We start from the raw sequence: 27,891 nt of genomic DNA on the forward strand, positions 1-27,891 counted from the left end.
AATCCAAACAACTAAAATATTCACCAATTTCCTTGATCAAATTTTCATGTAGATGTCAAATTTTCATGTAGACGTGACTCTTAGGGATATGATTTAGTGGCGGTCTTGGACTCCATGATCTTGGAGATCTTTTTCAACCTAAAGGATTCTGTAATTCCATGCCTTCTAGGGAAAAGTACAATAACTAAAATAGTGGTCAGGAGACAAGTCCAAATGATCAGGTATCTGGAAGCTCTTTAGCTCCTGGGGTAAAGTGGTTAGTATAAATAAAAACTCAGACATTCCAAGACAAATATTCCTGTAAAGAATTATTTCTACATGACCGATGCATTATTGACTAATTTTCCTTTTGTAAGACTCATCTAGCCAAACAAAGATAATCTAAAGGAAGAAAATTACAGCAGCAGCAGGAATCTAACATTCAATGAATTTTCTTCTTGTAAGTGTGCTTTCATGAACAAAAACATTCAATACTATAATGGCAAACTGGCTTTACACACTGTAATTTAAAGAACTATGGTTTCTGGGACTCAAGTATTTTTCTGCCTTAAGACTTCAGACTTAAGTCTGCTCTGGTCAAACCTTTTAACATTTCTTCAGTTCTACATCAGATTAGAAGCCATTTCCCTCTGCTCAAGCTTTTTTTTTTTTTTCCCTTGTCTTCTATATTCTCCAATTTCCATTTAAGTATGTAGGATGACTAAACCACACTGGGGAAAAAAAAATATTACACAATAAATAATTCCATCACTCCCCCATGCTAAAGAAATGAAATTTCAATACAAATTCCTTAAATTGTCCAAATATATGATGGTCCTTTTCAGAAACAAGAACTCCATCCAAAAAATGTTTGGGATTTTTTTTCTAAACCATTTCCTTTTAAATGCCACAATAATCTAGAAACTAATCAATTTACAGGATTTTTTTCTCCTTGTTGATAGCTGAACTGAGTGCTAGAGGTTCTTTCCTCTCTGACCAAGTGTTAATTTAAAATGCAGCGATCAGTCTTAGAAACTTAAACACTCTATTAAGCAAGTGATCAAAATTTCAAACAATCTGCCTTTTTTGGATTATGTCACGTCTTAATAGTCTGGCTAAAAATGTCTTCATAGCAAGTTCTAAAATCTTGCCCTTAAAAGCAGGTCAGAAAACTTTTACATCTGACTGTGAGCTGTTGTGGATACACACTCTCTCTTTTTCCTTAATTACATCAACAGATTTATCAACAAGCATATTGTTATTTTATGGTTTTTTAATGTATGTATAAACTTCACACCTTACAATGTGCCTCTCTAGGCACCATAAACACAATAAATATACTTATGCAGAAACCAGTCAGCATAAATTAGGGGGGAGGAAGCAAAGAAACCTGGGATTTTTTCTTGCATACTACTGTCCCATTATACCCAGGAGAGCCAAGAGTCTTAAGCACAGTCACCTACTGTTCTTTATGAACAAAAGAGCTAGCAAATTACATTAAACTAAATAAAACAGGTTTTTAATTTATAACATCTTTGTTCAGTCATTTTTTTATAGTCTTGTGGGAACATTCTCAGTACTGCTGATGGATATTAAGACACCAAGTTTCTCACCTACGTTAAGGTACAGGGGTGTTTAGAAAATTAATTAATGTTAGTATAGCACTTCAAAAGTGTAAAATACTACATGAACACTACAGGCATCCAGTTAATAAGAGTAGTTCAGTTAAATCCCATTCATCATACTGAATGCAAGCATTTTGTATTTTTAAAGTTCACAGACTGTCTATAAAAAGCCTGACAAACATTAATAGGCACTGACAAGCACACTAAAAAGCACAGACAGTCGCAACTTGTTTCTGTAATCAATTCTGAATGAAGTCAACTCAAAGCAGTCACCTCACAGGAACAGGAAGCCCCCACAAAATCACAGCTCCCAAATGAAAAGGCAAGAAATGAGCCTTTCTGGTTGCCATAATCCAAAAAGTCATAGAGGACAATGAGACTGCCCTAACTACTGTGGACTTTGAATCAGATTGTAGAGGTCAACATTTATTAGCTTAGTACCAAGATGAAGCTAGTATCTTCATTACTTGAAAAATTCATTGCATTAGAAAAAGAAGTTCCCTTAACAGCTCCACAATATCTTCTCCTTCCTCCCCACTATCAGTTTCTGACAATAATATTGTGTTGATTGGTTTTCACTTGTGCTGTAAAAATGTCTCGGTTTTCAAGTGTCAGAGGCCACCTGAAATAAACACACATGCTATAGCATCTACCTGCTATATACAACCTACATAGCCATTACCAGTGTGAGAAATAGATTTCTTTATCTGTTCAAGGAATCAAATCAAGAAGAATATTTATCAACCTTGCATTAAACTGTACAGTTGGAGAAAAACATTACTTTTGGACACCACAGCCAATTCCTCAACAGAAGAAATGAGTCTGAAAGAAAGGACCGTTTTTAAACACTGTGTCCCATCTTCTTGTCGGTCATCCTCCACCTGGCTATGCTTCCCAACAGAGGTTAAACATTCCATTGTGCCCTATTTACAAAAAAAATTGTAAACCCTCTAACAGGAGATTTTATTCCATTCCAATATTAAATAGTCTCCCATTTAGTTATAACCATAACTGGCAATTCAATTAAAATTTACATGGGTTACTAAAACCAGGTGAACTTACATAATGATAAATATACAAATGTAACTACTTCAAATCATAGCATATTCTGAGTTGGAAGAGACTGACAAGAGTCACTGAGTCCAGCTCCTGGCCCTGCACAACACAACCCCAAAAAGTACACCATGTTCCTGAGAGCACTGTCCAAGTGTTTCTTGAACTCTTTCAGGTTTGGTGCTATGACCACCTCCCAGGAGAGTGCCTTTCAGCACTTGACTAAACCCTTGGGGAAAGAAAGTTTTGCCAACATCAGAATTAAAGCTCTCTTGACAAAGCTTCATGTCATTCCCTTGGGTCCTGTCATGGGCACCACAGAGAAGAGATCAGTGTTGGCCCCTGCCCTTCCCCTCATGAGGAATCTGTAGACCACAATGAGGTCTCCCCCAGGCTGAATAATACAAGTGACCTCAGCTGCTCCTCATACAACTTCCCCTCCAGACCCTTCCCGTGATCTGCCTTTGGATGCTCTCTAATAAGGTTATATTCTTATGTTTTGGTGCCCAAAACTGCACACAGAACTCAAGGTGAGCACCTGCAACTGGAACAGCAAATGAAAAGTTTCTATTAATACTTGTGGAACCAAAAAGGACTGAAAACATTCCAGTTGTTCTATGTAAGCATACAGAGGTATTACTGATCTTCTCCATCATGACTCCAGCAGACAGATCAGTAAATGTACTGGAAGTCTGTGCAGAAACATACCTAAATTTAAACTTCTTACAGCTGTGTAATAAAGAGCTTCATTTAACAAGCTGATCTGAAGCTACACTAAACAGTTCACATTTTCAAATCAGCATCAAAAATAAAAATATCATACTTTGAATACACACTCTTAAAATCCGTAGGAAATCAGCTCAATTCTCTCTGCTATTACTTCTGGATAACACAAATAGGGTCTTCTCTATTCTGCAGAAGTCAATACACTTCAGAGTTCAAATGTCTGGTACTACTACAGCAGTGTCGAAGTTTGATGCAATATGAACAAGAAATGGGTTCCTGGTATTCACATTTCACTTAAATCTCTAGTTCCAGATGCTTGGCTTAAACACAAACATTAAAAGAGTCAACTTCATTTCAGAACATCATTTCTGTTCTTAAGACTTTAGTAGCAACTTTCACCACCAGTGAGTTTTATATTCATGGAAGGCAATAGCAGTCAGTCAGACATTTGTCTAGGGGCCCATACCTGAAAAGACACCTAAACACATGCTGGCTCCTGCCATCGCCACCCAGACAAGCCATGCACACTGCTACCTGTTCCCAACAGCAGCGCTATTTATGCACCTGATTTCTACAGCCTAAATTTGTCCACCACATCTGGTAGGACCCATTTTATTAGCACCTCCAAGTCTCCAGGGGCTTCTCACATTTATACACAAATCATCGTTTGTCAGAAAGAATACTATTAACTACAGCCAGGACAGAGGGCCAAAAATGGCAAGTATCAGCACTGACTATAACCCATTTCATTTTCAGAGTAAGATTTCACTTTAGAAAAAGATTAATAGATTGCTAATCTAAGCAATTGGAAAACAGTGATTATCCTAGTCTAATGGCAATTAGACCGCTCCTCGAATACTACAGCTAGAATACTCCCCCCAATACTACATCACACTACTTTTCACTGTCATTCCACATTAAAATAAAACACCTGAAAATTTGAATATATTAGAATCTCAAAAGCTAGCTGTTCTGTGATAAAGTTTTTCTGTTATTAAGCTAAAAGTTCACTTTACAATGCTGACTTTAAAAAAACATGTATTTTAAAATCTCTATGGAGCTCTTGCCTTTCCATGTGCATATATAAAATAAAAGTTGATTAAGTAATGCTGCTATCCTGATAGTAGCAACAATATAGTGCACTTGTCCCAGGCTTTTTGCAAGACCTGCCCCTAAGAGACAAGTCAAAAATCTTCAGACCCATTGACTGAAGCAGTATATCTATCCCTCAGTTAATTTTTACTTCACTCTCAGTCTCCTTTTGAAAATATCAACAAAAAGGCGTGGAATAAAGCAGAAAGTAACCAGAGGGGATAAATAATAAATACCCCTATGAGTTACGAACAGAAAGAACAATGTAAGCAACACTTTATCACACAACAGTATGGTAATGCTTCCTTTCTCCAAGTTTTCAGATCTCCAGGATTCTTGAATGCAAGAACAAAAATCAAAGACCAAAAATATAATAATTACAATAACACATGGAAAAAAACACCATGATTCTTTAAAACATCTAATTACAATTCTGCCTAGGGGCAGAATTGCTCACTTGGAGTCAGATTTTATTAATTAAGGTTCTGTCACGAACAGTAGAACTATTTACCTTGTTGCCGGTTCACTGCTTAAACGATATGTGCTGTACATTTTGTTTGGGAGATGGGTAATAAGGTTGTCCCTTAACATCAGCTGATTGCTGCAGCTTCAGGTCACAGTGAACCATCTGGAAGAGGAGGAAATTATGCCTCCATGTCACAAAGACCAAAAGAAAACTCCCAACCTGGAGGAGCTTATGTAGCTGGCTTTGCCAAACACATTACCCTCCGGTCTAATGAAGCTCTCCTAAGAGGCCTGGTACCCATCATTGCCATTTGTCATGCTCTAGGCTTGGTAATGAACATAATTCAGATGACCAGAATTTTAATGTCCACTGAAATCATTGAAATACACATAGAAATTCTTAAAGATGTAACTTTAAAGAACTTCTTGACCCATAATTACTTCTCTGTTGAAAAGCAATTAAAAAAAGTTATTTACCGTACTACAATGATGAGAGCTCCAAAGACTGTGAGGAGCTCAAATGCTATAATGATGTAGGATGGAGAACTCAGTTTCAAATGCAAGACATAAAGTGAAGACAGAACAAGCACTAACTTGCTTGACAAATGAAAATAATTATAAATAGTCCTTCCTTTTTCCTTCATGTATTTTTACTGGAAGACATTAGTTTGATGGAATGCAGAGGGATTACATCAATAACGGGAAGAGTACAAGTAATATTGCTAAGACATTACACGTTTTTCTCCTGTTGAAAAGAAAAATAGCAGCTCAGTGTTTGGGCTTCCACTCAAGCTCTGCATTGAAGGCACTCATCCCTGTAGAGGATTCCCTTTGGGAATTTTCTTTATTCTGTTGTGCATGGAGAGAAATAAAATTATTATGTAAGCAAACATAATAGCCCTGGAAGAAAAATATTACGTGCTAATATTTCCACTGAACAACATTTCAGGGCAGACAAATTGAAAAGACATGTAAAAGAGTTAAGATCACATGGAAGTGCATATCTGGATGTTACTTCATGAAAATGGGATTTTGTCAATGAATTAGTTTCATACAGATCTGGATTTTTCTGAATAGCCTAGCAATATGAAAAACGGAAGTTCAGCAATGAATCAGTTGGATTTGCAAGAATGTCTCATACCAAATACTCCTTTTAAAGATTTCTTGTGTCCTAGTAGCACGTGATTTACAGACTTAAAAAATACCATGTATAGTGCAAGAGCTGCTGCTCTGTGCTTATGACTATGACCAATACAATAACAAAATATTGGTCATGTTGGCCATGAATTTCTTTAAAATCTGGTACACTTCATAGAAGTTTGGAAGTGGTTGATACTGAGCATACCCAGGGTCTGCCTTGTATGTACAGAATTCTTTATTCACACATATATTCCATATATTCACACTTTATTTGTAAACAATGGATTGTACATTATTTATAATACCAAAATATTACTTTTATTTTTAGAAAAACAAATCCTGTTTGTCCCTTTCCATGACCACTATGTGAAATGTTCATGCTTCACCACACACTTGAAATAACTTGAAGTCTGCAATTATCAAAGCAGTAGTATTTTTATGGCACCCCAAGTGAGATGGCATATGAAAATGTTTTCAAGCACAAAAACAAGATGCATGCATTTGTCATTTCTCAAATTCAAAGACTGTCTGGAAAAAGCAAACAGTGATAGAAGCAGCAGCAGGTGGAGGAAGGCAAAGGCTGTCCAGTTTACAAAACTGAAAGTATGGAAAGCAATCCAGAATGCATGCAGATAACAGCATAATTTAACAATCTACAATTGTAAGCAAAAGCTATCAGTACTAGCACCCTTAATTTCACATAATTTTTTGGAATCATCAGCTTACAGATTTCCTGCTTTGTTTTCTTAAACTTTCTTAAGTTTATTCCATCCCTCTCCATTCAGACTATGGAAGAAGTGGCAGCTCAGTAATTTCTGAATAAGCAGCAAAGACATCTTTGTTCAATTCCTCCCCCAGATTAGCTCAAAAGGACTTTTACCCAAATGATTTTATACAAAAGCAAATGTCCCCAGTTCTTAGAAGTCTCATGTAGAAGTCTAACACATCATTCCACAGAAGCAGCATCCAGGGAAAAAGGCATCTACTCACACAAAAAACACACACTTATGCATGGGTTCACAACACAGCCCGTGCAGAGTTGTGATGCTGTTCTGCCAAAGGCAAATTAGTCCTTTTGAAAGGGAATGCCTACTTTATGAAGCCGGTACTGAAAGTCTGCTTCTTTTAACACATTTTCCAAAGAGTAACAGAGCTCCTCTTGTCCCTCCCACATTTCTGGACTATAAACCAGCAGATCAGTGAAAGGTCACAGATCTGCGAATCAGCTGCGTGTGATACGAGGTGGAAGCACGGCTGTGCAGCCAGTGTCTGAAACACTTGGACCACAGCAGGAGAGCATGCAGCAAGGGCCAAAAGAGTAAGCTTATGCTGAGCACATAAGACATAACAGGTCTGTAAAAGTAATGACTTCCAGCCTTCAAGAAATATTCTGTGGCATTCCAAATCAATATAGCAGCCAGCCCTTTGCCTGCCCTGACCTCTAAGATGTCATCCTCTAACAAATGACCCAGATGACTATTATGCCTTTTTTTTATTATGAGAATACAGAATTACTTTTTGGCCAGAAAGACAGGATGATTTAGGTGTGAATGAGTGTATACTATTGAGAACTTTCAGCAGAAATAAAACTGCGAAGCAAATTTTACAGCAACAGCAATTGAACAACAGCAGACTAGCACTACAGAGAAAGCATGCCCATCCTTGAAGCTTTCAACAGCTGAACAAATGAAAGAAGTGCTGTCCCACCCCCGGCACAAACCTCCCCAATTCAAGATATGTCACCACTTCCTTGGAGCCACATATACCCAATTATCTTCCTTCAACAAGGACTGTCCAGACAATCATAAAGACCTGCATGGCCACCTTTCCCTGCTACCACCAAACTGTAAAAGGTGAGGGAGGAAAAAAAAACAAGAACCATGAATCCAGTCTCAAGTAAAGGAAGAAGGTGAGAGAAATTGGTTTGTTTGTAATTCTGCTGACCAAAAAACAAGAATTAACATCACTTCTGCATCTCAAGAAGCAGTGAGGATGTGCCTGTCCAGAATGACCTGCTAGCCCAGACTGATCATTCTCATGCTCAGCATCTGCACGCCTACACGGTTTCTCAACCCTGCTGCTGGGCTCCAGCCACAACAGGGAAGAAACAACATACACAACCCTTCTCTAGCTTTACCTCTTGGGTCTTCTGCAGGAGAACTTGAAAGCATCAACACCTAAAATCTGCATCTTCCATGCACTCGTACCTGAACAATCACCCCTCAGGCATCAGTTCGCCCCCGAGGTGAGCCCCTTTCTTGACTGCACTCACAGGACAAAGCTGGCAGTCTATCACCTCTGAGTGCTGAAGGGCAGTATAACTTACAGAAAAAAGGAAGGAATTTGGGTTGGGCTGATCTATCTCTATTTGGTTTGCACTAATCTATCTCTATTTGAATTAAACGCTTCAGCACCAGGTCTTTCTCTTTGGTGTGATCACATTAGATGCCACACAAAAAAAGTCTGTTCTTAACTGGAACCCCTCACAGCTCCAGAGCAAGTACAACTGACAACAGACCTCTTTATTTTCCTCACAGTTATTGAGGAGGTTGGGTGCTTTCAGCTGGAATGTGGTACCTCAGCTGGGAGAAGGCAAGGGAGGGTGACAATGAACAACTTCAAGCTTTAAGACATTTAAGACATTAATTCCCGTTTAAAAGAACAGCTGTGTATCTCTGTCTATCTCACTGCAAACAGTATCAAGATGAAAAGCAGCAGCATTCATTATCAGTCAAAGCAATCTGCTATGAATTACTTTGGTACTCCAAACACTCTATTACCTAAGTATTTCCAAAGGTACAGGCTCAACAAAGAATGAAGCAAATGAAGCCAAAGAACAAGGTCTTCCCTGCAGCCTTCTGACATTGAAATTTATTACCAGGTTATAAATAGAACTGAACCCCCTCCATCCCCCAAAACTATTTTTCCCCATACTCTTCAGGGAGGAATCCATCATAACATTTAGCATAGGATCATTATTCTTCTGCTTTTAAAGTACTTTTCTAAAAAAAAAGCCCCAAGCTTTAAGTGATCCACACATTCATATAGCCATACATACACATGTAATTAGTGCCATGATGTATTTAAATACTGAAACGCAAGGATACACCCAAGTACAGCAACACCTTATCCTGTTACAGACTATCCTCCATTCATCCACCTGATCTTTTTCCTCAATTCGAAAAGTCTGTAAACTCAGTAACATCAGATGAGAAATTCAAGTATGCAACATATGCGTCATGCTTTAAAATACCAATGGTCTACCCAAAATGATCAAAATTTCTAAATATTAAACTAGTACAGGGTTTGCATATGGCAACATTCAGTCTAAGCATGAATACAAATCCTGTGATAGCAAAGCTCTTGTTCATGAACCCACCAATGTGGAAGTTTACATTACATTAGTACAGACTGAAGACAGAATTTTGACAGTTTTGAATTTCAACTGACAGTGGCAGTGCCCCAAAATGTTTTAGACGAAGACAAACCAAGCTTTGATTTCCTACACACCAGCTATAAAACTTGTTACATCTATGCTTGCTGCTAAATAGAAAAGTTTTTTTCCATAAATTGCAACTCAGCTAAAACAAGCAAACTGCTTACTTAGCTCTCACATTTGAGAGAATCAGGAGGAAGTGTGAAATGGGGCAATGAACCCAAAATAAAAAGTAACAACTATGTTAACTGTTTCACTTAAGGAGTGAAAAACTGAGAAAATAAATTCAAAGCCAAATGGATGATACCATAGCATGAAAGAAACATTGGAATCATACCAAATTAATAAAATAAACTATTTTACATTTTCTAATATGCTAGATTAAATATGGTGTATAGGAAGAAGGGAGCTTCTTTATTCAGGAAGTTTAAAATCCCAGAAATTATTTTCAGGATGCAATTTTCATTAACAAAATGTATATGCTTCAGAAAATAAGGTAACTGAAAAAAAACCCTAAACCTATGTAGATATAATTTCACTTTCTTTGCTAGTAGGCATGAGAATAGGAGGACACCAGTGCTACAATTTCACTGGAAAATATCTAGCTGCATCATTCATTATCACATACCATCAACCTGAATTATGGTTTTCTGCTAAAACCCTCTTTTATTGAAGGGTAAGCTGTAGCATACCTAAAAGTGAAAAATATCTGGATGTTGAGGACTGTAAGGTTGAATCTACATGGAAAGATAAAGCATTTTGATGAGTATTACAGGGATGAAAAGAAGTACAGCCCTTACAAATGATATATGGCATCCCTCCCCAGTTGGAACTCTTTGGAAGAGTTAAGAAAATAGTGGGCAAGGAAGCAGCCCTGAATGTAGGTTACATGTCCTACATCACAGGCTGTTTAAAAAACAAACAAAACAAAACACAGCCTTGGTAACCGCAGAGTGAGCAGTAAAGTCCTGTCATAGCCTGAAAGCCAGCCAACAGGTAGGAAGCAAAGGAGAATTAATAAATGGCTGACTCTCAGCACAGAAAGAAGTTAACAGCGGTGTGCCCCAGGGAGCTGTTCTGAGACTTACACTGTTCCATGTATTTATTAACGACCTAGAGGAGACGGAAAAAATGCTGATGGCAGGAAATTATGTAGGTTAGTCAAGATGAAACAGTGCTGTGCAAAGTTCCAAAGCAGCCTAGCAAAACTAACCTGGAGGTTAATCTTCCTGCGTATTTAAATAAAGCCTGTGTACCTTCATGGAAGACAAAATGCATATACACTTCTAAGGTTTACAGTTTATCTCTTTAAAATGTGTTCACTACCATGGCTAGTGCAAGTAAGGTGGTGAGTCTTATTTTAATTTGCATAAACTCTGTACATAACATAACTTGTATGTTTACATATTTTGTAAATAAATTTGCAACGTTTATGTTGATCAAAATTCTGATACAAAAGTTCAACAAAAGGAAAACCAGATATAATACTTTCAAACAGAGCTAAATGCAATAGAAGAAAGACTAAAATAGAAAAATGTGTGTATTATAATACTAATAAGTAAACTAGAGGTTTGGTATCCTAACAAATTCAATTTTGGTGACTTCCTCCAAAAAGTCAGGGAACTTCCAGAACCACACACTGCTTTTGATAAAAGTTCATGAGCAAAATGCTGCCATGTAAGGATGCAATTAAAAGAAAATGCTACTTTTAAAACAGGACAGCTAGAAAAAAGACATAAGCCTTATGACATGCTCAAAATATTCTTAACACCCATTGGAATGTCTTTAGAAAGAACCAGAAAGCACCTCTGCTGTTCTCATTTTATTAAATTACTGAAAAACAGGTGTAGGACCAAAAAGAAATAACAGTGAAAAATAAAAAAAGGTTTGCTAGGTAAAATCCACTAGTAAGGATTATTGTCAACTCTGAAGCGTTGCAGAAAGCACTCACAATATTTTTCAGGTAATTCATTACATGAAAATTATTAAATTAGTAAATCCTAAAATGTCCTATAGATGTACATTCAGTCAAGCAGAACAAGCAGAATATCCTGATTATACCTATTTAGAAAATAATGGACTTGGACCTAGCTATTGTCCATGAAAAAGAAAAAAAAATCTCAGTAGTTACTAGATATTCATAAGCTTGAGTTTCAATGCTGATTTATTACGAATTTCAATATATATATATATATATGGATATTTAAAAAAAATAAAATCTCACACTATATACTTGTGCACACACCCAATTATTTATTTATTTATTTAGTGAGCCCATGCTCTCTTTGTTTTTTCTCTTAAAAAGGAAACAAGAAATCCTACAGATAGAAAAAAAGATAAATGCATTTCATATAAGGAGCAGTTCAACAGACTGACAACTTTCAAACTGGAAAAAAAATACTGCAAAAATGCCATGGAACAGCTATGTGTAAACACTTGGTGGTATGCAGGAAGTGAACTACAAAGTGAGGTTTTTGCTTTATTCTTTCCAACACTCACTAATGACATAGGTATTCAGTGTGGATCAAAAATGCAGATTCTTGGTATTAAGGTTTCAAGGGAGTATGACTGTGTTTTCCTCTGCTCTCATTCACATCTTTACTCACCTGCTGTTCACTTCTGTGAGCATAGTAATAAGATGGATAAGCAATTTGATCCAGTATGAACACTCATACTTCTTATTAGGGAGAAAAAAAGCTTATGATCGAAGAATGCTGGGAAAATTACTAAAGAAATGACAACTTGGAGGCTAAAATTTGTACAAGATAGCATTAAAAAACAATAACCTGCCTCAAATAGCCTTTCTGGGTTTTTAGTGCTAGAATATAAAAGTCAAATGCTGCTGTAATTAGCATCACAGAACCTACCCTCCTTAACTTAAAAGGTTTACTAATAATTTAAAACATAGTCATACAAAAGGAATTGCACATGACAACTTGAAGGCACCAGCACTTCAGCAAAAGATTCAGATTTAGAAATCTGGTATTAAAGAAAAGGTTCTGTTACAACTCAAATTCTTTGTCTTGCATCGTACAGTCATTTTTACTAATAGCAGAACCATTGGTGTGAAAGCCAACAGAGAAAGTCTAAAACACTGCCAAATTAGAGTGCAGTGACTTATACCTACTCTGCAATAGTCTGAATAGCTGCAGAGTAATTGAGCATTAAGACCTGATTTACTGTGAGAAAAAGGGGACAGAAAATGCCCAATTATTTAATGACCTTTTCTAACCTCACTCCAAAGGGGAAATATATAAATAAATAAAACATTCAGGATGCAACAGGAATAATTAAACAATACTCTTACACAAAACTAGTGGGGGAAGAGAGCTCTCTAATTTAGACAATAATTAAAAAGAACACATTTCACTGTAAAAGCAAGAAAGTGAAGTACATGGAATTAACTCTTGGAATGTATTGACTCCAACAGTTTGGTAAGAGTAGCAATAGAGATAAGAACAACATCCATAACTGCACTCAAATAAAATACAGCTACAAAGGGTATCAATACTCAAGATCCAGGATTTTTTAAAATAACCTCTAGGCAGTCTACAGTCAGCTATAAAATCACAGATTTTCTTACAAGTCTTTCTATAACTTTACTCACTTTTAGAGGAAAAATATTCCAGTACATTTCCCACATAAGTAGACAGCAAAGTTTTAAACAAACTTTTAAAGTGACCTTTACTGGTTTCAGTATACCAGTTTCGAAATCAACATAAGAAGAATTTTATGTTTTATCAAAATGTTCAGGTAATAGTTCAAAGAGTCACAGATTCTAAGCAGAGAAGACTCCAACCGCTTTTTTCCTTAATAAAATCAAAATGAAGCTGTTTGGAACCAAAGTAGCATCAGGAAGGTATCTGTAAACCAGAGAGTGATGAAGGGGTGAAAATCTTGCTGCTTTAGTAAGAGAAAAGCAGCACTGTGATTAAAAACACCTGAAGATATCTTACGTGTCATGACATTTTTCTTTATTACAGTTCTTCCTCTTGTTCACTTAATAATAAGGTATCTTATAACTACAGTTATGGACAAGGTGCATGCCAAATACTTCAGCCAAAGCACTCTTTTTTATAAATGACTGGACAAGGTTTCCTGTTTAAGAGTAACGTGGGGCTGTGATAGAATCACAGAAAGCTCAGCAGTAATCACTCACAGCAAAGATACCGGAAATAAAGCGCACACACGTGAAATCCACATTCCTACATTACTAACCACAGATACATGCGCTAAGAAGCTCTTACTCCTGTAATTTTTCTTCTTTGGAGTAATTTTTCAGTCCGATGAACAATCAAGATGACTCACAGCAATCCACTTGTTACAGAATGTCTCTAAATATTCAAGCACACCAACAAACATTTAACACAGTAACGTGTTCACACACAAAAGAAAGTAACAGTTCAGGTAAAATTATGGAGAAGATTATCCTGGAAAGTATTGGAAAACACCTGAAGGACAACACAGTCATCTGTCACAGCCAACACAGCTTCATGAGGGGGAAAAGGCGTACTTGTCAAAATTACTTCCTTGTACAATAAGGTGACCTATCCAGTTGATGGAGGAAAGTAAGTTGATGGGATCTTTTTGGATTTCAATAAAGCTTTTGATACTGTCTCTAGCAGGATCCTTCTGAACAAAATGTCCAGCACACAGCTGGATAAACACACAATGTGAGGAGTGAGCAACTGTCTCATGGGTCAGGCACAAAGGGTTACAGTGAAAGGGGTGACATCAGAGTGGTGACCTGTCACTAGTGGGGTTCCACAGGGCTCCATCCTTGGGCCTGTGCTCTTCAACATCTTCTTAAAGGACTTGGACACAGGACTGGAAGGGATACCAGGTTTGCAAAGGACACTAAATTGGGAAGAGCTTTTAACTCCCACAAAAGCAGAGAGGCCCTGCAGAAAGACCAAGACAAATTAGAGAGATGGGCAATGACCAACCATATGAAGTTCAACAAGGGCAAGTGCAGGAATCTGCATGTGAGCTGGGGCAACCCTGGATGTATGGACAGACGGGGAATGAGATGCTGGGAAGCAGAGCTGTGGAAAGGGACCTGGGGGTCCTGGTCAATAGCAAGTTGAACACGAGCCAGCAGTGACCTGGCAGCCAGGAGGAACGACCCTGTCCTGGGGGGCATCAGGCACAGCATGGCCAGCTCGGCAAGGGAGGGCATTGTCCTCTCTGCTCTGCAGTGGGGTGGCCTCACCTCGAGTGCTGGGGGCAGCTCTGGGTGCCACAACAAAAAAAAAAAAGGATATAAAGCTATTAGAAAGCATCCTGAGAAGGGCTGTCAAGATGAGGATGGGTCTGGGAGGAAGCCTTATGAGGAGAAGCTGAGGTCACTTGGTCTGTTCAGCCTGAAGAAGAAGAAACAGAGGGGAGACCTCATTGTGGTCTACAGATTGCTCACAAGGTGAAGCAGAGAGGCAGACACTGATACCTTCTCACTGGTGAACGGCCATCCTAGAAGGGAATGGCCTGAAGCTGTGTCAGAAGATGCTTAGGTTGAATAATAGGAAAAGGTTCTTCACCCGTAACGTGGTCATGCACTGGAACACGCTGCCCAGGGAAGTGGTCACAGAACCACGCCTGACAGAGTTCAAGCATTTGGACAATGCTGTCGGGGACACGTCTGATTCTTGAGATTCTCCTGTAGGACCAGACTTTGACTTCAATGATCCTTGTGGATTCCTTCCAACTCTGGATATTCTGTGATACTATGAACTAATCATCCTTAGTATACTGCACTCTATGTTCTTATTTGCAATTTTTAAAAACAGTCAACTGTAAAGTAAGTTTTCCATCTTAGCTGAGTCTTTTAGCATTGTCTAATCACTTCCAAATAATAAGGCCCACAGCTCCTAATTAAAAAAGGACTGTGCACAGTCTTTTTTGCTCACAAACTTCACTCAAGAAAGCACTCAGGTCTCACTAACAAAATTTCTGAAATCAAAACTTTACACATTTTTCTATTAGTGAAGACTATATCCTTGACTAAGCAAGCTTTATACACCTGCAAAATAGGCATATAAAACTTTCAGCTGGTTTTGATTATGGATATTCTGCGATTATTCATTTGATAAATACATAAAGAAATCTAACCTAATAATTGTTGTGCCTCTATTAACTCAAAATAGCTTGGATTTTAAAAATGGCTCTCCATTTATAATGGATTCATAAGCAAACTTATCACATCATTGGAAACACTACTCAAAAAAAATAAAGAGGAAAAAAAAGTCAAAAGCATCAGCAGTTTCTGAACACCACCATCATCAATCTTTCTAAAAATGTGAAATTGTGATGCAAAGAAAAATACATAAAATTATAAGCAGAAATTTTAGTTCATATGCTTTCCAAGTCATCCTAGCTATCCAAGGGCATACCTGTGAAGCTGATACTAACCTTACTAACCTTACTGAGATGGACTCGGGCAACCCTGTTTTCTATCAAAGTATTTTATGATATATTTACACGAAGTTCTAGTTCATTGGTGCAATATAACAACACTATAATAATTATTCAAAAAACAAAAATTCTATAGGCAAGATTCATAGTTTTACAAATTCTGCATAATAAAGAAAGAACAGAAACAGGTCATTTGAGGGTAATTTATACATTGTTTTTTGTTTTATTCAGGCAGCCACTTCAAAATACTCAAGTTATTTTCTAAAGCCCTGACACCAAATGCCTGTTAGTTCATTTGTGCTACTTTTACAGGGAATGCAAATCAGCCTAGCACACAAAAAGTCTTACACTATTTCAATCTTCAATATAATAGTCTTTTATATGGCACTCTCCATGTTTTGAATCAACAGCTACATTTTTAAAAATTATACCAAAATGTGAGCACAGACACCACCATGGTCCTTGCTGAATGTGTTTCCTAGCTAGGCAGAGAGCAAGCAAATGCTACAGTGTTTGAGCACTTGAGACCTTAACCTCGTTGCTTAATAACTACATAATGCACCTCGTATGGCAACTGCTCACAGTGCAGGCAGTGAGGGCAACTGGGAAAATGTGTTGCATCACTCTGTTTGGGACCACCAATGTGGTCTTTAGACAACATCCTGCTTTCAGGAGAACACAGCTGAAAACAGTCTCTAATTAGCATCAGACAGGCACAAGCTTGAGCAGAAAGACAAGGGTCAAACAGACTGAAGAGCAGGTCAAGCCACCAAAACTCTATGGGACAATACAGAAGCTACAGGGCAGCAAAGCTTCTCATCTGTGTAGACAATAAGCTATGCTAAAATCTCTAAACTCTCCTCCTCTCTCTCACTGCCTTACCCTTCATAAAGGGGAAAACAAAATTAAATGGCTCTGTTGTTACTGTGACATGATCACTAACTTGCAGTTACAATTTCCTGAAAAAAACATAAACAGAGGCCAAGGGCACATCACTCCCAGCCAAAAATATTTATGTTATATTTAAGGGCCCAATTAGCTGAGCATTAAGAAAGTAGAGATATTCCCTATAAAATTTCACACTTTATATAGAGGATAAAAAATATACAGAAACATTTCTGTAAGGAATCAATCATATCTATTCAATGACTGATTTATTTAATTACAAGGACTGCTGCTTTAATTTATTTTTTTTTAAATGTAGTAATTTAGGTTCAGAAGGTTGTTTCTCAAAAGCAAAATTACTACTGCTTGCTGCTCCTAAGTAAATGCTCCTCATCCCTGAAGAGATTCTCCAGTGAGACAACATACTTCAAACTTTAGATGTCTACCTTTGAGAAATTAGCACTCATCCAACTATTTTCAACAATAGCTTTAAATAAGTCATGCCCAGATTGCCTGTTTTTTTCCACTGGTTTTCAAAGGAGTCCAGAATCCTAGCTTAGATGCTAACATATACATTGAAGCTCTGTTGCTGGTGGACTTTTTCCTTTCAAATTTCATGTAAAATAGAGGTACGTTATCTGGTTTTGCTAAACTATTACAATTGGGACATTTCATAAACTTCACATCTTCCTTAAACTTTGATGAAATGCTCATCCTTTTTCAAAATTTCCCTGTGGAAAAAAAAATTTAAGAAGGTGGGGGGGGAAGTGTTGCTCTCATCAGAGAACTAAATTTACCTGCAGCTGCTTTGCTCAGGAACAAGCTGTCATCAGCCAGCAAGACCATCACTTCTCATTGCTTCCCTGGCATCAAGTCAAACTTCTCTAAGCCCAAAGGGCCAAACTTCAATATAATGCATAGCAAAGGCAGGAAATGGCTATGGGAAATGAGTGTATGCTGGAGAGATGTGGAGGGCAAAAACCAGGTTTACACACAGGGGAAGACAAAGGGAGACAGGAGAGCAAGGGAAGAGCTAGACCAGTGACAGGCACAGGAATGCAGGGCATCAAAAAAAACCCTGAAGAGAAAATGAAGTGACATACCAAAGATATTACAAGCCCTGTTGTTTTTGATGTTTTGTAGTGACTATTATAAAATGTAGAATAAAAATTATCATCCATGTGTTAACTGAAGAGGGTAAAAAAAAAACCCAAAACAAAAAAAAAAATCGACAAAAAACTTCCACCAAGGACTCCAGAGCCTTCTCCTAATCAGTTAAGGAACTCTGCCAAAATGTGATGAATAAATAGCAAGACATCATGTAATTGTTTTATTTAACGAGGTATACACTGCATTGCTAGTCTCATAAGCCATCTACTTATAAACAAATAGGAAAAAATTATTTTAGGTTAAAAAGATATAATGTGCTTTTAAAAGTACTTCCACATTTTGGAACACTTCAGGAATTATCACTCAGTATGTTTTCCAAAATAATTGACTAAATGAGGAGACCACTAAAAATAAGAGAGAAAGAGTAAACAGGTGGCCACTGTTCCAAAGACAGTAGAAGGATACACATGAATGGAGACAGAGCTCCATGACCAAGAGGAATTAACCAAAACATTAAGATAATTCTAAAACACTAAATTCACAGAGGGAGATGGGAAATTAAGCCTTGGGAAGATGAAAGAAAGGCTTGTTTTTAAGAGTCAAATCTGAAGCCATCATTCAAATAAAATTAACGTTGAAGAGAGAATTCAGAGAAAGTCAATACATGACCTGACTAAATATTGTAGGCTTCGGTATACTTCAAAACCTAAAAATTTAGGGCAACAGATGTTCCAGAATAATATAGGTCAGGAACAGAAGTTCAGCATGTTAAAATAAATCACTGCTTTCACATGTGAGTGTTGTTTACAGACAGATTAATTGGAAAGGGAATAACCTTCCTAAACAGAACAATGCAATGGGACCACTTCTAAAATACACCTGTATATTAACTGTTTACTAACTGGCCTATTTTCTACATTACGTATTTTAACTACAGTGAATGCTCAAGAGATAGTAACATTTAAATGCAGATCCATATTCCTATTGGTTCAAGCTGAGAATTTAAGAAACACCTGCTATGTCTTAGGAGTGACAACTAATATGGTGCCTGACTTTCAGGAAATTTTCTTCCAAGAAAGGAGAAAAAAACCCAACTTATGCTTGTAGTACTACATATGTCCAATACATGCCATACCTATGTGTTAAACATCCTATGTGTTAACATGCATTTAGTCCTCATTTCAGTCATAGAGAAGAATTTTAAAAAAGTCACTAACAGTTCAGATTTTGGAGTACATTTTTGTGTTAAAAAACAAAGTTGTTTTTCTAAATGCAATTTGTTTTTAATGGCTTTTCTTTAAGGAGCAGTTTTGAATGTAATGGGGCAAAAATTAATTTTTTTTCTCCTTGCTTATGTGCAGTATCGCACTATGCTGCTTTAAAGAATAGAGGAGAATTTAAACCTCAGGGAAATCTCTTTTCCTGAACCAGTTTGGGGGAGGGGCTGCTTGAATTTGCTTTTCCATTTGGAGGTTCTCTCCCAGATTTGCCCTAAACTGAGACACCCATTTAACTTCCCTTTTTAAGGTCTATCATTTAAGTGAAAAGACTAATTATTTTGAAGCTTCAAGAGACTTACTTCCATGAATCTTTAAACCAATGAGTTAAGCAAAATTGAGGTGGGAGAAAAGGCAGAGAATGGAGGTGGAAATTAACTATAGCATTATCTAAGATAAGCAAGTAGCAAGTTGTGTTAAATATTTCAATCAAACAAATTAAAGAACAAATATTGTAACAGCAGAATACCCACTCTAGTTTAAGCAATTCATCAGCACCTTAAAAAAGAGCACTTTGGGTTATGACTGGAAAGAAAGATCATTGATTTTAAAATTAACTTCAGAAATTTTCGTTTAATGATTGTAGTCTGGTAAGGAGGGATGGGATCCACCTGCCTAAAAAGGGCAAGAGACTCTGGCAGCCAGCTGGGCAGAGTGGTGAGAGGGGCTTGAAACTGAAGGACTTGGGGGCTGGGGGCTGACCTACTACAGAACAGCTCTGTAAGAAAGGACTTGGGAGCCCTGGAGGACAACAAGGTGACCATGAGCCCGCAGTGCCCCTGTGGCCAGGAGGGCCAGTGGTACCCTGGGGTGCATCAGAAGAGGGGTCAGCAGGTCAAGGGAGGTGATCCTCCCCCTCTGCTCAGCCCTAATCAGGAATACTGGAATATCTGGAAGATTATTATCAGTAATTTTGGTCTCCACAGTTCAAGGAGCTGATAGAAAGGGTCCAGCAGAAGCCACAAAGACAATGAGGGCTCTGGAGCATCTCTCCTGTCTGAGGACACTGTCAGAAGAGACTGAGGGAGCTGGGCATGTTTAGTCTAGAGAAAACTGAGACAAGATCTCATCAGTGTATTTAAGTATTTCAAAGGCTGCTGCCAAGAGGGTTGTGATGGACTCTTTTCAGTGGTGTGCAGCAACAGGACAAGCAGCAATGGCTGTTAACTACAACACAGGAAGTCCTTCCTCAACCTGAGGAAGGCCTTCTTTACACTGAGGGTGGCAGAGCACTGCACAGACTACCCAGGGAGGTTTTGGAGTCTCCCTCTCTGGAGACAAATCAACCCACCTGGATGAGTTTCTGTTAATCCTGCTCTAGGTGACCCTGCCTTGGCAGGGGGGGTTAGACTAGACATCTCCAGAGGTCCCTTCCAACCCCACTTACTCTGTGGTTCTGTGAAATAAGCCTATCAACAAAAAGGAAAACTATTTTCTTTATAATTGTTTTTCCCATTTTTTACTACTTGACAGAAGTGACCATGTTTATGGTTATGCGTTGCAGTCAGCAACCTCAGGATCTCGTCCAGGGAAGCAGCAGGATTCTGGGGACCAGCATCAAACACCAACGAGACGGGCTCCCATTCATGAAACCATTTATTCAGCATGAGAACAAACTCAGATCCAGAACAGAGAGCCCCGAACAGAGGCACAGCAGAGGTTTTTGAGGGACAGAACCCCCGAGGGTCTCCACCCCTGAGGGTGGAGTTCAGGGTCAGGGACCATTAGAAGCACACCAAGGGAGAAACCCCCCAGGGACTCAAACCCAATCAGAACACCTGGGCCGCCCTTCACAAGGGGATCGGGATGGGACAACGTAACTCTTTGTCTCCCCTGAGGCCGCTGCCACAGTTATGTGTAATTTAAAAACCTACAAATTTGCTCTAATTTTGTTGGTGAATTCACTTACCTACGCCTCCACTAAAAAACATTACACTACATTCACATTCTGGCCTACAGCTCTGTATGGTTTAGTTTTATGCTTTTGGAGGAATTAAAGCAAATGTATTATTTTATGCTGAGCTGAAGTTTTACTGCGCAGGGCCTACATTTAACATATCTAATAACCCCAAAATTCCATTTTTTTTTTCCTTAAAAAACATTTATGGAAGAAAAACTTTTGAGACAACATGCTTAAAGCCTTAATATAATTCATTTATTTGAGAAGGATTCATTTAGGACAGGCCTTTAACTAAAGGATTCCTCATCTAATCATACAAAACAAAACGCAATCTTTCTGTTTTTTTAAGTTACATACAAAAAAACTTATTTGCAATCCTATTCCACAGCTGGCAAAAGCACAGTTTGGACAAGAGTTGAGAATTTTGCTAAGCCAGACATGAATACTTTGGGTTTCATACAGAAAAATCATAGGTAGCAACATGCCCCAACTTCTCTAACAACAGCTTGATCCCATAAGGCGATTCCTCAGTGACTTCAGTATAGAAAAGCTCTGAGGTACTAAGGAATAAGTGGCCAAAATTATTTCACACCTGTAGAGCTACGGGAATCCTGACATAAGGAATTGTGGAATATGTATTTATTCATCTCTTTTTCCTTCCTCCTTCCAAATGAGACAGTTTAATCATTACCTGACACATCACAACCAGCTGGAATTTGATGCTATTCCCAGCACTGATCAATCAGGACCTTGACATTAGATGGATACATTGAAGACCAGAACATTTTAAAGTGTAGGCTTCAGTTCATACGGAGCTGGCAAAGGTTTCACTCCCCCCGTATTGTTCACCAATCCATAGAGAGTCCTTACAGATGCTGAAAGTTATACTGCAGAAACCAAACCTTTAAAAGAGCAAAAACAGAATAGGATTGAATGAAGCTGCAAACCGGAGTGAAGACAGCCTTTAGCAAGATCCCCTAAAAAGGAAAAACAGGCTTAGTATTTTGTAATGACTTAAAAAAACCCTCCACAAGTTTGAGACTTTTCTTGCAAAGGTCTTCACAAATCTGGATACAAGCCTGCTTTGCACAAGCAAGCTGAATTCCAGAATACTGACTGTAGCACTTCTTCACTCCTCGCCTGCCAGTTTGCTGACTGTCAGTGTAATTTCTTCTGAAACATAGCTCTGCTTGCAAAATGCAATTCAAATGACTGCAAGGGTATTCTGTCTTTCAGAGAAGCCACCACATACTGTAATAAATATCTATACTGTCCTCTACAAAACTATTTGTTTTAACATGTTCACTTATTATGGTGAGGGGGAAATGGATGCCATCCAGAAACTTAGTGAGAATATTTGTTAGACTGTGGTTTTTAAGGTCTCCTTACAGTGTCTTCAGTAGGGCACCCAAATCACACATTGGCTGCTTATAGACTCAACGCTGGAAGCCACTAGTGGAGTTTTGCAGCACCCTGGCAAGAATGGCTCAATTCTTTCCTCCCTCATATAAAGCAGAGTGTTAATTTGGTTCCTATACTGCTCTTGCAAATAAGGACCTGGGACAGATGAAGACACAGTAAAGGCAGGTGCTGTGCAAGCAAGAGAAAGCTTTGCCAGTATCGCTCATGCCCTATCTACAACTACCCATCGGTTCCAGCGCCGAGTCCCTGCAGAAGACAGGTTGCCAATGCTGTCAACGTTGTGTGATATTTCTCTGATGCAGACAAACGTCCCCAGAGCAAAAAGGATGAATCTCATAAACTTCATCTCACTTGTGAGTCATGCCAGAACGTACATGTAAGAATAAATAAATAATAATAATTTAAAAAGCAGCTGTTCAATGCTGAAAACTGCAACAGGAATTTTTATTTCCTTTCTCCTCTGCACCACTCCAAAAACCAGAGAAAAGTCCAACTGGAAAGAGCAAAGAGGACTTCCCTTTTCTCACACTTGTTTAAACTACACAAGCAGCTCTAGCTGGCAAACCTACAAGAACCTTAAACCACACATAACCAAAAGCAAAAAAATAAAATCTACATTTCAAAGGGAAGACAAGCTATTATTATAAAACAATAATAATAAAGCCCTTGCACTTTGGAGACAAGATTAGAGTCCAGTCTCAGAGTCATATATGATTATGGTTATTAAAAAATGGTTTCTCAGAGTATTATTAGAGGAAAAAGCAGGCACTCCATCACATGTCAGTATTTCATATTTATTCCCCTCATAAGAGATTGGTGTTTGACAGAAAATTCTGCATCTCACCATTTTCACTGAAAGCTGGGGGAGATATACATTATTCCCTTCTTTTGCATTCCGGATCCCACAAGACTTTCTACTTTAAGCTACTGAGCAGTTCCAACAGGAACTTTAAGTGTCTTTAAGTGCTTCATTGCTCAACAACATCAGCTGGGTTTAAAGAGAAAATAAACATAAGGTAAAATTCTTGTTGAGACTCTAGAGAAAAGAAATTTTGTCTCGTTTTGAATCATCAAAAATACAAGAATTCTACTTTACATCTCAGATGCCATGGTATACCAGGGAGACTATTGCTCATCATCCTCATGACCAGGTAAAAGATTTTCCGTCTGTCCTTCCTTCCTTCCTGCTCTCCTTTTCATGTCTCTCCAGGCATGTCAGTTTGAGCTCTCAGTTTAACAAAATAAACAGAAACAATTACATCCTTCTTCACCATCATGAATCTCTGAGGTTTTATCCTAATGCCATCTGCTCTGGCCTGGGTAAGAACAATTTCCAAAAGTAAAATAAACTGTGAATGATACCCATCCATGCTCAAACTCCAGCATTTCCTCAAACAAACAGAACAGGGTTGGTGCTGGCTATTGCAATGGCAGATCAGTGGGAAATGTTGACACTAGCAGTCAGGGCATTTTAGTGAGTATATTACAAAGAGAAGAGAGTTTTTTTGCTTTAGTGGTGACCCATGCCTCAAAACCAGAAATAGGGATCCAGAGCTGAAATACTGAAACGGTAGGGACATTCCAATAAGCTCTTCTCCTACCCTGACAAGTTCCTTCCTTCCCAGCCTCTTTTAGCAGGCTCACATGGACAACCTTTACCTGAAGTTCACTTACATGAGTAGTTCCAGGAGGAGCACTCTCCTGTTTCACTCAAACTCTATCTCAGTGCAGAAAGAAGAAGGTAATTTCCAACTTTTCACTCTCTAAGTGAAGGCACAGCTTCAGTAAACTTGAGCAAACATTACTCTCCTCCTTGTTCTCACAAGCAAGTGGCACACAATGCCAATGACAATGCAATATGTAGCTACATGCTGCTTTTTATGCTTAAAACTACCATTTCTATGGATCCAATGAAGAAAAAGCAGGAAGCATTCCAACATTAAAACAGTCCCTACACGGTTTTGTAGCATGCTAGCGTCAATTATCCTTAGTTCACATTCCCCAAAATGCCTTTTCTGACAGAAAAAAGACTAGAACATAGTTGCTCATGACATCACCATGCAACTATGATGTACTAACTATCAAAACAGAATGACAGATATCTTCAGGAGTAGATCATAGGGCAAGACACTTAATAAGAGCACAGTTGCTTTATTCCTGGAATATGGATTTCTTGATAAACTTTGAAGTTTGTGTCCTATTTTCCAAGCAAATTATTACACTGCATATCACACCTGAGCTAGGGAAAGTAAGCGAGCAGGCAAAAGACAGCAAGGAACATATCTAGTGATAGTGTGAAAGCTGGCAATATTGTAGGTAACTGAACACAGCTAAGAGACTATTGACTGCACAGAACTAATATGCATGTGAAGTCCAGCCAAAACACTGTCAAAATTGCAAGTGCTAAAGTGCCAGAGCTGGAAGAAAAAGCAAGAACAAGTTATCAGTTGATTAAAAGTTAAAGTCATCACTGTATAAGCTACTCTGAAGAGAATACAGGGGTTCAGCTCTTGAGAACAGCTTGAAAAGCACTTCTATGCTTAAGAAAATAACAATTAGACTTGAGAAACACTCAATACCCCAGTGCAATTGGCAGATAGCAAGATGGCATGTCACCAAAGAAAGAAAAAAAAAAGTATTTAATTTGTATTAACATTTTTCTCTTAGTTAACTTAAATTTTCCCTAGGGGTCTACACAGGAAAAATAGCATACAACATTCAGTCAATGAAGAGCACTCAAACTTATTAGAGGCAAACAAGCTGGAGGTAAATCACATTTTGAGTGCTTTTCTTGAAAATGTTTCCTCTAATTTTAAGTAGTTAGTTCTCACCTTTCTTCCACTCAGCAGGCACAAGGAACAAGAATGTGTCTACAGCAACAGCAGTGCTGAACAAGAAAGCAACAATACTAACTTTGAAGCTGCAGAGCTGTCTGGATATGCTCTTGATGTCTATCACAGTAACAGCACTGGCAAAAGGTACCAAGATTCATTCTCTGGGGTAATTGGCTGGAATTAGGCCCTGGTTAAAGTTGAAGAGAATCTGTTGACCACTACTCAGACTATAAAACAACATGTTTCACATCACAAAACCACCAAACATTTCTGCAAAAGCCAGCAGTATAACAGACCCACCAGTAAAAATCACACAGACAGCAAACGTTAAGCCACTGGCACTCAGTTAGACATCAAGGTTATCTGCTATTCTGGAAAGAGAAGGTACAGAAAAAGTGCATCAACAGTGAAAGAAATGTGGGACATGGATTATCATGATGATCATAACATGACCTTGGATGTCTTCTACTTTGTATTATGAATTATCCTTACCCTTCAAATACCCCTAGTAAATCAGCTCTGCTGCTGGCACATGCACACAAACCTCACATGCAAGATTTCACAGCACAACACACTTGCAAACACATCTTGCAACACACTGAAGCCTCTCCAATAGTTTCTTAAATTAGAGTTTTACAGCTAAAAGGAACAAAGTCTTCCTGAATTTACTATTTGTTTCTATAGATATTAGTATAATAAATATACACATCCAATCCACTGCACATGGGGAAAAGAGCCAGTAAACTCACTTTAAATGAAAAAAGGATTTTTGCATATTTTACCAGAAATACAATTTTATATGGCTTGAGAAGTTTAAACATTTCACTGCTTCCTAGAACTCAAGCTACAACTAGACTTGTAGTGGGGAATTTTATTAATTGGTAAACTAACATGGTATTGTTAAGCTCCTTTGTACTATTTCCTTTGAAATATTTTGTATTAACAAAACAATTTATATACTGATAGCTACAGAAAGCAACTATTAAGCAATGCAATGTCTATCTCAGCCCTAAATTGCTGTTCATTAGGCACGATTAAACATTCATGCCAATCTAACAAGATTACTGTCTGGGATCACACACAGATCATCGTACTGCAGGAGGTATTTCCAGAGGTTCAGTAATGTCTTTCCTTTCCATGGTACAATTGGTTCCACTATATATATATATATATATTCCACTATATTGGTTCCACTCAGCGACTTAAGAGGGAAAGATATACAATTTGTTTTTCCAGAGTTCCAGGATTAAGAGTTGTAATGAACAATTGGAATGGTGAGGGATTTTCCTCTGACACAACACAATTCTGCTCTACCTCCACTTTACCTGCAAGAAAATCCTCCCCTCAACTTTAAGTGACAAGTGATTTCGTTTGTGGTTGGTACAGCTTTCTCAACAGATTCCTTTCTTAAAGTGGTTTACAAAAGAACATCCATTAACAGAATTTAATTAACTCATTTAACAAATTTGACCTTGTGGCTGCTTACACCCTGCCCCTACCCCCTCTTCCCCTGAACTTGTATTTTGCATATTATGCCCCAGAGCATACTGAACAGAGTCCAGTGTTCCATTAATATTTTTCTTCTGGACAACACAGAATCCAGAAATCACAACACTTTCTTGAATTCATAAGGCCTGATATTGATTAAGCAAAAATCAACCTCACTGCATGAGAGGTCTCTAGGGAAGAAGAAAATAGTTCCAATTTTTTGTCCTAAATTCAATTCAGACTAGGTGAAGTCTGAAAGAAAGACTGCAACCCTAAGAAGAAAAATTAATTGGCAAGTTTCTTTTGCATGCGAGTAGAGTAGGCCTATAATAAAGCTGCAAGATGAGAAATGTTTGCATGGCTGAATTACAGATCATATCCAGAATTCCCAAGACACCATAAAAAGCAGATTGCATGAAAGTAAGGTATGGTAAGATATGAGGTTTAGGTCTGTTTGGGGTTTTTCTGTGTGGGGAGAGGGGCAAGGTTTTTTTTTAACTTTTTTGCAAGTAGGCAAGTGAAAATTCATTCTGTTTCACTAACAACATTAATGCATTTGCAGCTGCTTATATTTCATTACATGATCCTCAAAGAGGAAAAAACTGTCTACAACAGTATGTTCAGCATTATATCTTTTGATTTGCAGCTCTTCAGCACACAGGAAGAAGTTTTGATTCTTATTGTTTCTGCAAGCCAGTTCCTCTGAATTTAGTCCAAGGACACGAAGATGCTAATTACTTTTATGTTGATTCCTCCTTATTAATTTAGTAACAGCAAGGAGTGTCACTTGCATTCAAAGTTTCAGATACACTGTATATAGATCAAAAGACATCACTGTAATATGCAATATGCTTTGAAATTTAAATATCAGCACAAATTGGATTTATTTCTCTAAATGAGAGAAGCTGTGACAACTTCTACATGATCAACATGAAGCTTCAAAATTTTAGTTTCCTCTACCATAAAAATCATTGCCATAACTCTCACCCTTATCTCCTTTTCAAGTTCTGACATTTCATTCAACTTTGTGATGTCTAACAAGGTTGAT

General features: G+C 38.0%; 1 protein-coding gene across 2 annotated transcripts in view; it reads right to left on the minus strand.

Annotated features, from left to right (window-relative positions):
• The window catches only part of TMTC2 (transmembrane O-mannosyltransferase targeting cadherins 2), a 233,768-nt gene that overhangs the window by 150,278 nt on the left and 55,599 nt on the right, over nucleotides 1-27,891 (minus strand). Inside the window, exon 1 of one of the 2 annotated variants that reach the window (XM_088055777.1) lies at nucleotides 4,987-5,077. The exons of the other annotated variant lie outside the window; for it this stretch is intronic. Within the exon in view, the coding sequence (XP_087911903.1) occupies nucleotides 4,987-5,066 (80 nt within the window). The 5' untranslated portion in view covers nucleotides 5,067-5,077. Of the gene's footprint in view, nucleotides 1-4,986; nucleotides 5,078-27,891 lie in introns of those variants that run through there. 2 annotated transcript variants of the gene reach the window in all.

This window comes from Pseudopodoces humilis, chromosome 5, assembly GCF_049639895.1.
Source record: "Pseudopodoces humilis isolate 2021_Gansu_Grassland_sample_001 chromosome 5, ASM4963989v1, whole genome shotgun sequence".
In the NCBI taxonomy this organism is placed as follows: domain Eukaryota; kingdom Metazoa; phylum Chordata; class Aves; order Passeriformes; family Paridae; genus Pseudopodoces; species Pseudopodoces humilis.